General features: G+C 34.6%; 1 protein-coding gene across 1 annotated transcript; it reads right to left on the bottom strand.

Annotated features, from left to right (window-relative positions):
- Window positions 1-805: 805 nt before the first annotated feature.
- On the bottom strand, window positions 806-13840 carry RPL3P (ribosomal protein L3 plastid). The gene is made up of 5 exons (XM_089818620.1): window positions 13126-13840; window positions 12247-12456; window positions 9015-9119; window positions 1224-1337; window positions 806-1110 (listed from the first exon to the last, which is right to left on the bottom strand). The coding sequence occupies exons 1-5, from the start codon at window positions 13510-13512 to the stop codon at window positions 940-942; spliced, it is 987 nt and encodes a 328-aa protein (XP_089674746.1). The 5' UTR covers window positions 13513-13840; the 3' UTR covers window positions 806-939.
- Window positions 13841-17032: the final 3192 nt, after the last annotated feature.

The raw sequence follows: 17032 nt of genomic DNA, 5'->3' as shown, positions 1-17032 counted from the left end.
ACATTGACACCTCTAAGGATCTAGGGATGTTGACCTACCTGTTGGGAACAGAACCATGGGCTTAAACACTCAACTATAAGAGTCTTCCCTTTCACTGCAAGTTATGTTTTGCTACTGGAAACTTGCTTTTGGATTATTACCCTAGCTCTTGCCGCAAGAAAGAGGTTTCATTGATGGAAAGATACTCTGTGAGCATCTAACCATTGGTAATTTTTTTAATTCAAAAAATGTGATGGTGGAGGTTGACTTGGCCCCAAGGGCAGCAACAACTTAAGTGACTCCTGTCAGGCTGTTTTCTTTGGGCCCTATTTCAGTAAAACCCTTGTGGATGTCGTGGATCCTCCTGTGCCAAGTGTGGATTCTACAAATCATGCTTTATTGGATACTTGGATTAAACACACAACTCCTCTCTCATCTTCGGGGATTTTGCTTTGAAAGATGATCTTTCATCAAAGCTTGTTTGAAGTAGGGGTCGTCCTAAACATGCTTGTGCCTCCTCCCCCCACTAGTGTTCTGAAGTTAGGAAGCATCTAGGGGTGTAGTTGGCCATCGTTATTTTTTCTGTTGGCATCTTGGCTGCAGCTGCTTTTGTGCAACAGCTTGGCTGTTGTGTTGTGATAGCCTGTATTTTGGCCACCTTTTTACTGTTTTCAGCTTTTGTGCTCAATGTCTTCTCTTATGAAGAATTTTAAGGCTTCTCTGAAACCTATTTGACCCAATTATTATTAAGAATATCTATTATGGTTGCATTTCAAGTAGTTTTGACCATAAAATACATAAAACATTACTTACAGGTTAACACAAATTAGTACAAATATTTCCAAACACATCTCTTATGTAACAATGTTAAACTCCTCAAAAATAATAAATTCCTCACAAACACTTATTCAATCAATTACAAAAGTTTCAATTAAAACCGATGCTTCATGTGTGATTTAATTAATCCTTCATATATGGATCAGCATTCCCAAGGTCAGCTGTAATAGCTTCTAAAGATGATAAGTCCTCATCTGGGGAAGCAAAGTGTGTTGGAAAAGGGAGCAAAGATGCATCTGGTTTCTTGTAAACTGCATCTTTTATACAAACAAAAGCTCCTTGGGGTCCTGGTACCTGTTTCAGATCAAGAAAACATTACAGAAGTTCAATTCAACTAAGCAATCATTGGGTAGAACATTGTGCAATTTTCCAAAATTAAGTGGTCAAAGAATTTTTAACAGCCCTACCTGCCCTTTAACCCACAGCAGATTCCTTGCTGGATCTATTTTATAGATATATATGTTTTTTATGGTTCGCTGCTCATGACCCATATGCCCAGGCATCTTCTTACCTTTGAATACCTGTTGAACACATGGCTACATTGTCAGTAGTCTGCCAGAAGAGTTGTTCATCATGCACAGGTGACAAATTGCATTTCTGAACTAAAATTTAAATTTGAAATTAATTGAAACGACAAATGGCATATATGGCATAGAAACTTAATGCCTATCAGCCAAAAATAAATTGCAGCACACAATCATACAAAATTTATAATTCAGCAAAACAATAATACACCAAATGCCTGCAAACCCATGTATTCCATCCCGCAGAACCCATTTATTCTGTGAAACTACAAAAAACATGTCATCCAGGGAGGTGATATCACAAGAGTGTAGATAACATATCCACAGACATGTGCAAGAAAGCTGTCCGAACAAGTTCAATAGTTGATCTCTCTTTTTCTTTAATTTGCTTCCCCCTTGCTCCACATTCTTTCCCTGCCTCTCCCTTCCTCTCACCATAGTTTCCCTCTGCCCTTCATGGTCAAAACCAATGGAAGGGTAACATGGTACAAGAGAGTTGAAGGCTTTGACCTATAACCTACTAAATGTTGCAGGCAAGGAAATGGATCTCTCTTTACAAAAATACTAAGTTGTGATTAATAAAAAAACCAAGTATAAACGACCAAGAGGGCAATCACATGAACCTAAATTTTCCAAGTTCCTACTTAATCCATTAAAAGGGATAGAATATTACATTGAAGCAGATTATGTGCATGAAATCTTTCTATAGATTTTTTTTCAATGTAAGATATCCAATTTTCAGTACTATCAAAACCATTTTGGAGTAGTGAACTCTCAACACTGTATCAATGTAGTTACCTATACACCACAAGACTTACCATGAGAATCACTTTTATGAAACCTACACAAAACATAAAAACATATATTCTAAGGAATAGCTATTACTTTTGGAATAAAAAAAATATTTTGAACTCATTTAGATGCAGAAGATGAACATCAAAATTATTCAGATGGCGATACACTCTTTATGGCTATAAGAAATAATGATAAAAAAGGATGATGTCAAGGATTGTTAAATATCCAGTACCTTGCAATCATCAATGAACAATCAATTATTGCACGGAGTACCCTCCTTGCAAATGAAAAAAATGCTGGGGGTGATTGACACTAGATGTTCTAATCGTATGACTGGTGATAAAGAGATGTTTATTAATCTCAAGGAGTTATATGTTATAATTTCATAAGTGGCATCGTGCATTGTCACTAAGGAATGACATCCTCAGAAAAGTGGAAGATGATTGCCCAAGTGTGAAGAAGACAATCCAGGAACTTCAAAATGGCATTCTTACCTATGTGTGAACAACATTCAAACAAAAGGTTGAGGATGGTGAATATATATATGTGGAACAATTATAAGAAAAGTTAAGATCCATCTACTTCAAAGATGCAAGCCTTATAATGTCAGTACACTTGGATAATGCCTTCGCATTCTCAAACCTCGTGTATTCTTAAGAAAGGCAGAAAACATGCAACTCATGCGCTACAAACTTGGAGTCCCTTGAACAAGATAGATTGTGCACCAAGCATACACATGGAAGAGCTCCACTCCTTCATGTTCAGATTTGTTGAATTTGCAATCAAAGTAAAGGATACGGGGAACAATCTTCTGAAAGAAGATTTATTTAAGTCCATGTGGCAAAGTACTTTCTCATTAGTTCTTATATAGGTGTTTTATTTTCACTAGCTGACATTTAATGCTTGTAGCTGGTAGAAAGTAGGGCTGTGTTGAAATATGATGCAGGAGCATCCTAGGTTGCCTTGCTATCCTGCTCATCTTTACTCATTCTACCAGTAAATGTCAAGTTGCAGTCATTGCCGAGCTCTAGTGGTTGCTGAGCTGCAGTTGCTGCCGAATTCAGTGTTGGCCAAGTTATTCAATGTTGGCCGAATTGTTCAGTGTTAGCCGAGTTGCTCAATATCGACCAAGTGCTTTGGTGGCCGAGTGCTCCTTCATGTGCCAAGTGAACCTAATGTTTGTTGATGCTCTCTTCCCTTCTTTGACCGAGTTTGTTTGTGATTGGTTCCTAGTGTGAGCCGACTTATGTATTTAATTTAAGTTATGAATTTAATGTAAGGATCTTGTCTTGGGATATGTGCAAACCATTTTGAGGTTGGCCTTCTATTATGTAATGATCTTGAATCTTTTGTAAGTTGTTTTGGCAAGTATAAATAGGGGTGTTTAGGTTTAGGTTCGGTAATGTTGGGAAGTGCAAAGTCTAGCAAGCTAAAAGAGCTAGAATGAAGGATCTGTGAAAATTCTAAGTCTGGAATTTTGTAAATGTTGCTGGTCGTAACCCGGAAGGCCTCATAGTTGGGCATGTATGCGGATAATTTGATGAATCAATAAAAATTTTGTTGTTTCCTTCTTTCCTTGGTGTTGTTCTCTATGTTGTTTGCTTCCATGGTGTTTATTCAACAAAGTGATTGGATAGTTAGGTGTGCCTCTAGCCTTAGCTATTCAATTTCTCCTTGCGTCAAAATAATCTTAGCCATTGTTGTCAAATCAATATAGGACATTCATTATACTTGCAGCCTAAGGGCTGCTCAAATCATTTGAAAAGGAAACTTGACAATATTGTTGCCAAAATTGTTCCTTATTTATTGTTGTTTTCATGGTGAATACTCGTTAACTTTTGGAGTGTTGCATGGTTTCTACATTGTTGGAATCATTGTCAGTGTGCAAAAAGATCAAATTGTCAACACCCAATACAAAGACTAGATTTTTTGAATGATTTACCAAAGTGCCAAAAGCTCAAATTGTTAACCCGACCTAGGGAGGCAGTCAAGCCACATCACACATCCCCAAGGAAGTGTGGACAACCAAGTCAACATGCTTAAGAAATTAATTTATGTTGTTTAAGTAGTTGGATAGATAATGAAAGATATTGTTGTTGTTGAAATCGTGGTGAAACTAGTGTTAATACTTTTTGGTACTTCTTGATTGCAAGTAAGAGTTTAAGGTTTGTATGAGCCCTACTGCAAGCACTTCACTTCAACTGCCTAATGTTCATTGATTTGCTTATTTTATGGTTTTGATGAGCATAACTAGTTTGAAAACCATACATACATCCTTCAAAGATTGCACCTTCACTTATCATAGTTGATTTGGTGAAGCAGGGACTGCTTTAGTCTCGCCGCAACTTCAACATTGCCTTGCATTAGTAGGATTAGTACTAGAAGTAACTTAGATTTCTAAAATTCTATCTGCATTCGCAATTTATTTCAAGTTGTAAAAATAAGTATCTTCATATTGCCATATCATTTGCACTTAGAAAAGTTGATGCAATCCTCCAAAAATGGCTAACATAAGTATCCGCAAGTTAAATCATACAAACTGAGTTGTGTCCAACAAAAAGTCGCAGGTACACGATTTAAACCTTGGGGTTGGTTTACTTGATCACATACTCGTTCAAATTGTTTAGCATTTGGAGCTTCCTTGTTCAAGTGAAGATTAGATATTTGGTGTTTCATCTTGGAATACTAAGTGTTGCATCCTGCATGTTGAAGTGATCACTAAACTCACATCAACACACCTCTCTTCTTATTTTTTTAAAGTTATTGAACCATGAACCTGTTTAAGGGAGGAACATAATAGCTCATTGTTTTGTACTAGGATATCTATATTTTTAAAAGAAGCCTGCTTCAGAACTTAAATGTTTCTGAAATCAGACTAAGAGCCCGACATGAAGCACAAATCTGGGAATTTATTGAATTGTGCTTGAAATGATAGTGAGGATGGTGAGGAAAGCACAAAGAGAGATTGTATAGACTATGTGAAGATTGAAAATATACATTTCCCTGAATGTCTCACATATGAAAAGCAGAGAATAGTCCATGATTTCATACCATATTGGGAATAAGAGAAGTAACCATGTAAATTATTACTGTAATCATAGCATCAAAAATTGTTTGGGGAAAAGAATTGGCAAACCAAAAGTATTAGATTTTTAGAAGAAATCAAGAAAAATCAGATTCTCAAGAAAACGTAAAAAGAAAGAGACAAAAGCCATTTGTTTAAAATACATAAGGGCATTTCCATACCATAGAGATATAGAGAGCAAATAAAATACAGTTTAACCCATGAATTGTAGAAAATTGATTTTGTTGTTCATACGCTTATGGCTGATTACATAGGCAAATATTCAGTGTTGCCAAACGATATTAGCCAAGACTGAAGTAACTAAGATCAAAATGAATTGTAGAATACAGATTTTTTCATTTATATTCATGTTGCTGATTACATAGGCAAATACTAAGAGCACCATTACCAAATAGTTGTAAAGTCTGAGATCAAATATTTACTGTCTATTATGTAACTGAGCTCAACATTTACCATACTTTTTAAGAGGGCGGTCACCAAATAGTTGTCAAAGTCTGAGATCAAATATTAGCTATCTATGAAGTAACTGAGATCAAAATTCAGCAGACAACAATCTAGCTACTGCCAGAAATTCAGTAAAAGTGAAAGCCATTTTGAAGAGATCCAAGACTTCCATTATGATTGAGGCAAGAAATTTTGTAGGGGTAGTTCAGTATTTGAGAAGGCTTATCAAATCATATTCCACAATCATGCTTTATATTCCATGATGCCAACCAGTAAGTCATTTATATAGGGTAGAATTCAACAAAAGAAATTTGTTTAGTTGAAGTAAAAGATTACAAGTGAGTCGCACAAAGATTTGCAGAAGCCACTCCAAAACATGTCAGGTTCAAAGGAATGCCCATGGCAATAGCATAGATCAAATATTTAATGTACCTAGACTTTAAAAGAGTCTCATTAAATTATAGAATGTACCCTACATAACCAAAATATTACTCCAAGCCATACTTGAATAATAATCACCAATATTAGCTGTGGCAAATATAAACTTTATTTTTTCCAAAATATGAAAGCCAATCATGCACGACTTTAATATTAGCTCCAACCAAATAATTAAACCCCACAACTTTACCAAATAAAGTGCTTACATTGAAAAGAGCAGTCAACCTACAATATGAAAGATCCAGCAATATTTATAATAATATATCTGTCAGAAATTATAACATACCAGAACACAGTGATCTTATTTATGGAAAATTTGTCTTCGGATGAAAACTTCAAAATAATGGCATGGATGTAGACTTTGTCACAAATCCACCCCTTCAGAAGAACTAGATTTCTGTTCATCCATTCTGTTAGAGTCTTGAAGGTTTCCCATCTCCGAAAACATAAACCATTTATCAAATCCAAGAAGCATGCCTTACTTCCTCCATCCAACCTCCTTATAAAGAACTCCAAGAAGTATCTAGAATATTAGGCTGACTGTCAAAATAAATATTAATCGTATTTGGAGAACTCAATAAAGTGACAATTCAAGATGTTTCATTATTATTATTTAAATTAGTGAATATTAAGTCATCATTTGAATAATTCTTTTTTTTGACAGCTTAATAAAATTAGTTTAATTAACTGTCACCTTAAAAAGTGGGACATTACAACTACAATTTTTAGAACCAATTTTGGTGGATCCTTTTAGATAGACTTGATATTTCCTTTGCAATAAATAGGTTGAGTCAACTTATGGTTGAGCCAAGGCAAGTTCATTAGACTACTGCAAAAGATGTGCTGCTATATTCAAAGGTCACTATTCATTATGAATTGATCTGCTATGGAACAGACTTAATGTTGCATGACTTTGTGGATTCAAAGTTCAAACAGACCAAGTGAGATTGATGCTAGGTAAGCACTTCAAGATTTTGTTTCAGCTTGGGATCAGGTATGGTATCTCGATTCAACAAGAAATAGGCAAAAGTAGCATTTAGTTCAGCTGAGGTAAATATATGGAAGCTTCTTTTGCTAGTTGTGATGCAATCCAGCTTGACAGGTTGAATGCAAAAAATACTGATTGATTATTGAAGTCAACTACACTACACTGTGATAATCAAAGTTGCATCAAGCTCTCTAAATACTACAAATTATCCAATATGTCATAATTGCTACAAGCATGTAGACATTTGTTCCTTAGACATGGAATCCAAAAGATTGCAGTAGTTATTCAGTATCCACCCGCAAATGGTTATAAACATTTTGAGAAGCCCTTGCCAAAAGTAAAGTTTGTGATATTTTGAGCTAAGCTAGGTTTGGTGAAGAACACATACCTTGCATGGTGGGAGTGCTAATTTTTTATTATCAGCCATGGTTCTACCAGCTAGCCCAGTGGCAATTAATATTAAACTTGGACACAAAATTATGGAGGAGGGCTAGCAGACTAATAAGCATATGTGGGCCTGTCCAGTAAGCCCCATTTGATCGAGTAAGACCAGATCCACTAACTGGTGGCACCTGAACACTGATTGGGAGACCTCATAAAGCGCATGAATCATTGAATATGCCAACAACGATTCTCCATCTCCACTACAACCACTCCCAACTAATTGGAGAACCTATATTATAGATGGGTGCTTATATTTAGTGTTAACATTCCTAAATCTAGTCACCAGTGTCATGTCAGATCTGACATTTTTTCTGTTTGTTTTATCCTTTTTATCTCTTTGTTCTAAGTGTATGGCAATTTTATCTCATTTTTTGTAAGTGATAGAAATCCATCTCTAAAGCACTTTAGTTCTGTTTTTCTGCACCCAAGTCAACAATGGGCACTCACCTTTGTAATACAGAAAAATTTAAAATAAGATGAATATTTATACAGCAAGTAATATAATTTTGATTTCATTCTACTTATTGGTTTTGTAATTTCAGCATGTATATTCATTCTTATTCATTTATGCCAGTTAAAGTACTCAAAATACAACAGTTTTGATTGATGTTTCAGTTTACTGATAAGATTATTCTCCGTGTAGAACTTGCATGCAATGTGCTGGATTTAAACATATGCAACTGCCCACCAATAATTGAGACAATTGAATCTAAACATTAAAAGGAAAACCAGCTTCTTTGGAAAATGGTTTTGTCATTTAATGTATAAAACCACCCAAAAGAAACACAGAGCATAGCACATCCTTGTATCTTTTGTGCATTTAATTCTTCTTGCTGAATCTCTGCTATTCTTGACTACAGGTCCTTAGGAATAAACTAATTGTTGAGTTATCAGTGATCCAGAGAGTCTACACATTTTTTCTCTCAGATGGACAAACAGAAAAGCATACGCTAATTGGCATCATAACATCTGCATGGGTCAGAAATACATTGCATGATTGGGTACCAATGTCCAAGACAAAGACTTGAACAAAATGATTGGATGTGTACATCAGATCAGCTTTAAAATAAAGCAATGTACTACAACCACTCAGTTCAATGAATATGATAGTCTCTGACCCATCAGTAAACCATAAAACTAGATGAAAATGAAATCTATACATAGATGTGTATTTGAATATGTACCATTAGTTGTTCACATTAGAGAAATTATAATTTGCTTGCCATCACCTACGATCACATCAAGAAATGGTTGTATGAATTAAAAACACTACTGCAATGTTGCATTGTGGCCTACCTACTTGAAGTCTTAACTCAAGTGATATTTTAATATTTAATTGCATTGTATTAAATCTACTATTCCATCTTTCAATCGGTTAGCATGGTAAAATCACATAATATCATATACTGCAATAAAGATAGAGAAGGGATACTAGAAACATAAAAAGGAGAAATGTATCATTGAGAAGAATAAACAATACCTTTCCAGGATCTTGTCTGCCACCAGTTGACCCAGGTTTTCGGTGGAATTTTGATGAACCATGAGATGCTGGGCCCCCTTTAAATCCCCACCTTTTCATTACCCCCTGTTCCAAATAAAGTTGGCATTAAACTCCTGATCAACCATCACTTTTGGCCATGGAGAATTGTAATTGCACTAGTATTACCAATCAATCATTTAGCTTTAAATGTGAAACAAAGGCTCAATGAAACAAGGTCCTCATTTGATTTAGAAATAAATTTAAAGCTTTTCTAATTTTAAAAAAGAGAAACAGTTACTAGAACCTTGGACAAAGAAGCAAACTCATAAAGATATTTGTAAACTATTTGAATGAGGCTTCAATACTGAAAATATGAATCTTCATTACAACAACAATTTTATGTTTTCTTAAAAGGTGAAAGCAAATGCAATTCAACCACAAAAAAATCTGTTTACAGCTTTCCAACAATTCCTGAAGAATCTAGATCCAACGCATTACTTACTTTCAAAAAGATCAAACTATTACATAGTTATCTATCACTTGGACTTAAGAGCAGATGGAGCTTGAATTCAGATCTCACTCAGTTCAGAAAACTGCACATCTATGTCAAAAAAATGCAAATAACAGCACTCGTCCAAAATAGTTTGAAGAATGACCCCATGGGAAATGATTTATATACAACAGACAATTAGGATACTATAATCTTCTAGAGAGAGCAATGATGAAACTTGAGTCTTGACAAACAACTAATCTTTTCAGGGGGCACTGAGTATGCTCAATAAATGCTTTACTAACATTTATTTTCTCAAGCCTCATTTTGGTGCTTTGCATCTCCTGACATTGATATATAACAAAATTTGAATGGAGTTGGCTAGAGCTATCATGTCAAATTGTCATAATTTAGGTGCCCTTAGGCTGCCTTTCTATTGTTCCTTTATTCCTACAGCAAGACACGTATTGACATTATGATAACATATTGATATTTCAGTTACTCAAAACATTATCTGCTCACTCTTCAATTCCTCCTGGACCCGTCTAGGCTATTTAAGCCCACTTATGTCATTGTTCATTATGAAAAACATCACTTGCCATGGACAGCAAATCACATTTTTTATGCACATAGACAAAGATGACTTCACCATCCATGGCTAGCGGTGTAGAAACTATTGAGTTCTGACTTGAAGATTGGTAAACCAGATTAACATTAATTATTAGGCCATTTCTACATTAACAATTGCCAAATCATCTCTGCCAGTTTGCAAATAAAAGCAAACCCATCTACTGCTTTCAGATTCCCCTATTAGAAGGACAAAAAGGCCTAATACTGAAAAGAACAAAATAGTGTGAGACTTGAAATTTGGAGTTGAATGTTGCTTATATTTAAAGGGACCCTTCAAAACATCTACTTATTTGACTTGTTAGGCTATTATTTCTCCTCCAAAGTTTCAATCAAAATATACAAAGAGAATAGTTTTAGATAAAAATACAAATGAGTTGATGGTTTAGACTTTAGCACATTACGTCTGGGGCAGCCTTTGAAGATGTGAGTTAAACAAGCAAACAAAGCTATGCATGAGAAACTACTTGATCTTGCCAAGGAGGTGGGCAATTTCTTCAACTTCTAACAAGCCTTCTGACAAGAAGTTCAAATATAGTTATTTCTCACCATGTGGACATTCTTAAGGTTGCTAGCGGCCATAATTAATCATGCATTGAGAATGACGTTTTAATTTGTTTTGAATTGCGTGGGGGTTATTAATGGCACCCTAGAAGTGTTTGTGGAGTCAAGGTTAGTATTGATGAATATAAATGCAATCTCAAGGAATGGTGTTTAGAAATGGGTGTTTGGTCATTGGAAGATAGCCATGTTACTTAAGGATAGTACAATGTGGAGCTTCTAAACTCTCCTCACTGTGTCTTATTTTTTGGTCTGTGTGAGTGTGATCAGCCAGCAAGTATGTTTTTTCCTATTTCATGCAATGCTTTGTCTATTCCCCTTTAAGTGTTGAGGGTTTTAAATTTTTCCTATGTTGCTTGCTCTTAGATTATCTTTTATGTATTCCTATTCAGTATAGGTCTGTAGCCTAGTCCTTAGCTTTTGGATATAGGATTTGTTAATGTTGTTCCTCTCTTTGGATATTGGGTTGGGCCACTTATAGATCCCCTAATCTACAACGACAAAATCATTTGAAACCACAATAATCTCTGAACAAGGATAAGTAGAACTTGGAACATGGCATGATTGTGCTGCAGTGGAGGTTACAGCTACCACTAGGAGCAGCACTAAATATATTTACCTTCCAAAAGGCAACATTTTTAAAAGCTCTGAAGTTTTTCAAAGCTCTACTTTACATATATTCTAAAGGAACTAAGAAAAAATGGGACTTCGTTAAATTTAGAAGAAATGGATGAGAAAATACACACCTTTGAGGAAGACGGGTTAGCTTTTACAGGCATAATGGTGGAGGTAGTAGAAACAGACTCTGTAAGGTAAGCATGATGACATATGTTTGAGGAGAAAGGAAAAGGATAGAGAGCAACATTTGGATTAGTGGGCAAGCTATGGTTTAACTTTATATAATTAACATATGTGAGTCAAAAAATAGGTAGATTTATGTATTTCATGGCTTTCTTTAGGATCACATTGTTGAGTCAATTAAGAACATATCCAAACATAAAATGATGGGTCTAACCACAAACATTTAATATATAAGAGCAACATCCCTTTTTGGCATACTTAAAACAGTGTCGACACTTCTGCAAAGTAGTATCTCCTTGGAATTAGATAGTAAACAAGCATTCAATAGTCTTAAGCAGAAGAATCATTCATTAAATCTTAAGATTAGATAGCAAACATGCATTCAATGGTCTTAAGCAGAAAAATCACTCATAAAATCTTAAGATATGCTACAGTTCAATATTTATGTAGTGCCTGCCACCTGAAATAAAGTTACAAAGAAAGAAAGGCCTTGGGTAATCTTTTCAGAATGCATTTCTAAGAAAATTATTTTGCAACTATAAAATTGTTTATCTTGCCAGTCAGATTCTGATGTTCATGTTAAAAAGATGTATTGAAGGTGCCTGCACATAGCAAAACAAGCCAACAAGTTGTATTCTAATTATCATGTATAGAACTAAATCTATGGAGCGTGCATAGATCTTTCAAAAAAGTCATTTTGATGTGCTTCTTATTTAAAAAACATGAAACATTTAGTAGAAGGTAAATATAGACCTGGAAACCTTTTCCTTTTGTGATTCCAGTCACATCAACATGCTGGCCGGGAACAAAATGGCGAGCAGTAATGGAAGTACCAACAGGAAGAAGGGCATCCTCAGTTACACGAAACTCCTTCAACTCTCTCTTCAATGGCACTCCTTGTGATCTGAAAAAGCCCAACATAGGCTTCGTCAGCTGCTTTCCTTTCTTCTGCCCTGCCCCTATCTGTTGTGTCCTAGCAACAGGAAAACCATGTTATAAATCCAATCTGATTCTTAGAACATATAAGAAGCTAGTGCTGCATTCCCAAGAGTTGAAGCAATTGTAAATTTATTAGATCAGCTTTGTTTCAAATTATTCGCATATTCCCGCTATACAAAATGTACAGTCCTAATTCTCAAACTCTGCATACATAGAAGCAACATAGGAGGAAAAATTATGACCAAATCATGAAATAAATACTCTAACTAGTACATATAAAAAATAAAAAATTCAATGAGGTGCGGTTTACTTGCAGTTTCTTGACAGCCATAATGATTGTAATTTTTCAGTGGGTATGAAACTGCAAAGGAGTCCTTTATTTTGAGGTGAAACATTACAGAAAAATAAATACATATCAAAGCATTCTAATTAATTCGTTGATCAGGGTATGCATTGATTGCATGGTGTATTTATTGGATGTGGTACCAAAAGAGTATCAGAGAAAACAATGCTGTGAACCGATTGTTTTGAATTTGAAAAATTGTTGTAAGCAGATATTGCAAGCATAAGCATTTTTTGAAGAACAATACAAATTGGAGTGAAGATGAAGGAAGCTCAGAAAGTTTTACTTGTTAAGTCCAAGCCGGTCCATGGAAAGTATAATATCTAGAATATAAATTGATGATAGCATACCTGGAGGGCATTATAGCCTTCCTTATTGAGTGTCTTGACTTGAGTGACGATGTTATCGTCAACCCAGAGGATGGTAATGGGAATTCTAGCCCCCCATTTATCCCAAAGACCAGTCATTCCGCATTTAACAGCTATGGCACCTGTTCTCCGCGACTCCGCTCCCATGGCCCTTACTTGTGCCCCTGCTAGCATTATTTCTCTTCCTTCCTCTTCATCCCGCCCATGAGTGCTTAATGTTGAATACGCTGAGGGAGCACCCAAATAAACTCTCAACATGAGTGATTCGGGCAACCGTATAGAGCGCCAAAGATTTATATTTGATTGAGATTGTGATAACGTCCAAAAAAGTTGAAACCGTGCGATAAGTCCTCTGGATGGTGCAGACATGGTGCTTCGACCAGGTGAGGAACACCTCGCATCTAAAATACTTTTACAATAGCATTGCTCATTTAAGGAGGATTTTTCTCCTGATTGTTACCAGAAGAAAAGCCTTAATCTTTTTTAGATGCATTCACAGCGGGAGGGGTTTGCGTAGGGCTTTGCAGATCTGTTAAGAAATGATACTGTTCAATCATTTGGGTTGTTAATCAAACCAGTTTAGGGCTTTTACTCGAAGTTATTTATATCTTCGAGTATTTCTTTTCTATGACGAGTATCGAATATCGCAAAGCTACAGACCGGAGGAGATCGATTTGGGCTCAATTAAAACCATCTTGAAAGATAAATCTACGGATTGTATATAACTAGCACTTTGAAGACTGCTAGGGTTTAAGCTGATAGTATTGATGTTGTTTATGTTGATGTCCATCTATTGTCCATATAGATAGCTTTGTGGTAATATTATTTATATAAATAAAACATTTGGTAGGACTTTTGAGGGTGGTTGAGTGATGCTCATCTTACTTCGAATTTTATTATTTATCTTTTATTTGTCTATGTTTCTCTTTGATCTAATCTATCTATCTTTCTATTACCTCACTCCACTATCTTCTTTCTTTTTCTTTAGTTTCCTCTCTATTTCTTGCTATCATTCATTTTACTCCTCCCCCATCTCTCCTTATATCTTTCTATCCCTCTAACTATCACTGTCACCGTCATTTCTTTTTAATTTCATATCTTCTTGTCCCCACTATCATCTTCCTTTTTTTTGTAACTCTATTTTCCCTTTCACCTCTCTATATCTTGTTATCATTCATTTGACTTCTCCCTCATCTCTTCCTATATCTTTCCTACCCTCCAACTATCACTATCATTTCCAATCTAAAATGGACAAACTGAGTTTTTATAATAAATAATTACGATAAGAGGCGTTCTATATAGCCACAACACAAAGAATATTCGGTATCAATAAAAACTCTAAATTTCTAAATTGGCATTCTCCTTTTTCATTTGCTTTAAAAAATAATATGAAACCTAATATTATTGTGTGTTGATAATATGAAATGGTTATATGATAACTATAATTAAATTAAATTTATTGTACCATAAGAGTAATAGTTATCCCCCATGGTTGAAAAAATTGGTTGTTTTCTTTGCATCGGATAGAGTCATTAAATAAAAAATATGGCTGAGTCAAAATTTTTGTTTGAACAACCTACATTTTTCGTTAGCAATAACTACATGCAATCATTTTTATTTTTATGTTCTTGCATGGTTTCATTTTTTGTAATCCTTTCATTTTTGTTTCAAAACATAGAACTTAAACAGGTGAAGAATTTGTTGTGAATAGATCACTCGAAGATCAATATTCCCAGCTATCATTTTTCTTCACTCAATTTGTACTGTGTAATAATGTTTCTATTTTCCTTAGTATAACTTCAAAATTGTATAAATGACCTGTAGATTGACATTTGTATTGAATATTTTCAACAATGAATACATCCTCATAGAAAAAACACAAAACCATGCATGCACTCTTGTTAAAAACTTCTTTACCAATAAGGTTTTATGCATTGAGAAGGATATATTTGATATTAGCATAAATGTTGAGAAGAATGGAAAATTTAAAAAAATGTTATTACATGTCATGTAAAAAATCCAAATATATTTGATATTGATGGAATCCAAATTACCTAATACAAGTTTGCAGAAAATCAAATGTTATTTGCTCTACTCCCAATCATTCATCACATGATGTAGATTGAATGTCATGCAAAAAAATTTAGCCAACCCCTTGGTGCTTAAATATAGACAAGCAGACAAAACTAAAAAAATTATTGCTTATATCTCTAAAGAAATATTATTTGAAATACTTTGATGATATAAAATGTGTTTGTTAAATTGGCATTGTCATGTTAAAATGTATGTCTAAAGAACATTATTTCAATGTTATGGTAGTCAAAAAAATTGATTGAACATTCTAAATTTCTTTTATCTTAATCATGTTTTATGATTTCAACATGTTAAATTGTAGCATTTTATTAGAATTTGACGATGTAATATTTTCTATAAAGATCAATTATTTGTATTTATAGTAGATTGCATTATAAGTATCTCTAAAGTAGGTGTAATAATTACTATCGAAAATAACAATGGGAAAGTAAGTTCTAAGAAGGGGGTGAATCAGCACTTAATACTTTATACCACTACAACATTTCATCTTAATCCATATCATAACTTAACATGTGAATTGAAATATGTAAGCATGCATCACATCCATAGCATAAAGTAAATCAACACATAACACAAGTATTTGTTACCCAGAAACCCTCCAATGAGAAGGTAAAATTGGGGTGGGGATGACACCCACAAATCTTCACTACTATAGCAATAAAGTGTGGCCAATTATGGCTACAAAGTTTTGATCATAAACTATGATCTACCCTATTAAAGGTTTGCCCTGTTAAAGGCTTACAAAGACTATTAGGTCTCAACTTGCTAGAGGATTTAAAACTTGTAATTAAGTAAGCTCACTCAATTAAGAGATTTACAAAAGCCTGTGTAAGACTACTTTGTTAAGAGATTTACTCTGTATCACTTGTTAGAATAATTCGACACCTAATCCTTTGGTTATCACCTTATTGCTTGATCTCAGATCTCCTTTTTACTGGTTATTGCTTGATCCTCCTAATCAAATCTATCTTCTCTAACCTTTCACTGCTTGTCTTTGTTCTTCTCAAACTGATTCTACATTACATAACTTTGTCTTAGCCATCTTCTCCATGTTTATTTCTCACCAGATACTCTCCTTAGTATCCTCCTTCACAACATATGTTACCCTTAGGGTTGACTTCTTTTATAAACATCATGGAGACAAAATTAGGTTAGAATGGATAGTTTTGGTTGATCCATATTGTCGCCTAATGCCTCCCTCAATTGGATTGGTTGCATGCATAGCATAGGGATGTTAATGTGAATCCCTACTTATTTCTTATAATTGAAAATCCATGTTCATGTTGGCCAAAAATGGTTTACATAGAAGTTTGTGCCATTACAAACATATATGACATAGACTATTCACTTGGCATCAATAGGCTCTGATGCTCAGCCTTCATTGTGCTCTTTCTGTTGATACTCAGCTCCTAAATGGCTTGACACATACTGTTTCTCGACACCATAATCAATCAGCACACACTATTTGCTCAACGCCTTCTGTTTGCATGGCACCTAGGTGACTCGACACACACTGACTACTTGGCACCTACTAGTGCTCGACACTAACTGTCATATTACTTAGAATGTTAAATTGTAGCATTTTATTAGAATTTGACTATGTACTATTTTCTATAAAGACTAATTATTTATATTTATAGTAGATTGCACTATAACTATCTCTAAAGTAGGTGTAACAATTATATCTACAATAAAGTATATTAATATATTGAAGCAATACAAATTCCAAAGTGAAAATTTGCATATTAGTGATTGTTATTTGTAACTTTAGAATGTATGTAGGTAAACTGGGTTT

Source organism: Cupressus sempervirens, chromosome 3, assembly GCF_028749045.1.
Source record: "Cupressus sempervirens isolate cs-2001-9-10 chromosome 3, ASM2874904v1, whole genome shotgun sequence".
NCBI classification, from domain to species: domain Eukaryota; kingdom Viridiplantae; phylum Streptophyta; class Pinopsida; order Cupressales; family Cupressaceae; genus Cupressus; species Cupressus sempervirens.
This window is presented reverse-complemented; position numbering and strand designations above follow the sequence as displayed.

Excerpts from the sequence above, each read along its gene's own strand:
- RPL3P (XM_089818620.1), bottom strand. The coding sequence starts at position 13,512 with ATGTCTGCACCATCCAGAGGACTTATCGCACGGTTTCAACTTTTTTGG. Across the intron at positions 9,120-12,246 it reads CAAAAGGAAAAGGTTTCCAG|GGGGTAATGAAAAGGTGGGG; the intron begins GTCTATATTTAC and ends TATTTGGAACAG. Across the intron at positions 1,338-9,014 it reads GCAGACAAGATCCTGGAAAG|GTATTCAAAGGTAAGAAGAT; the intron begins GTATTGTTTATT and ends TGTGTTCAACAG.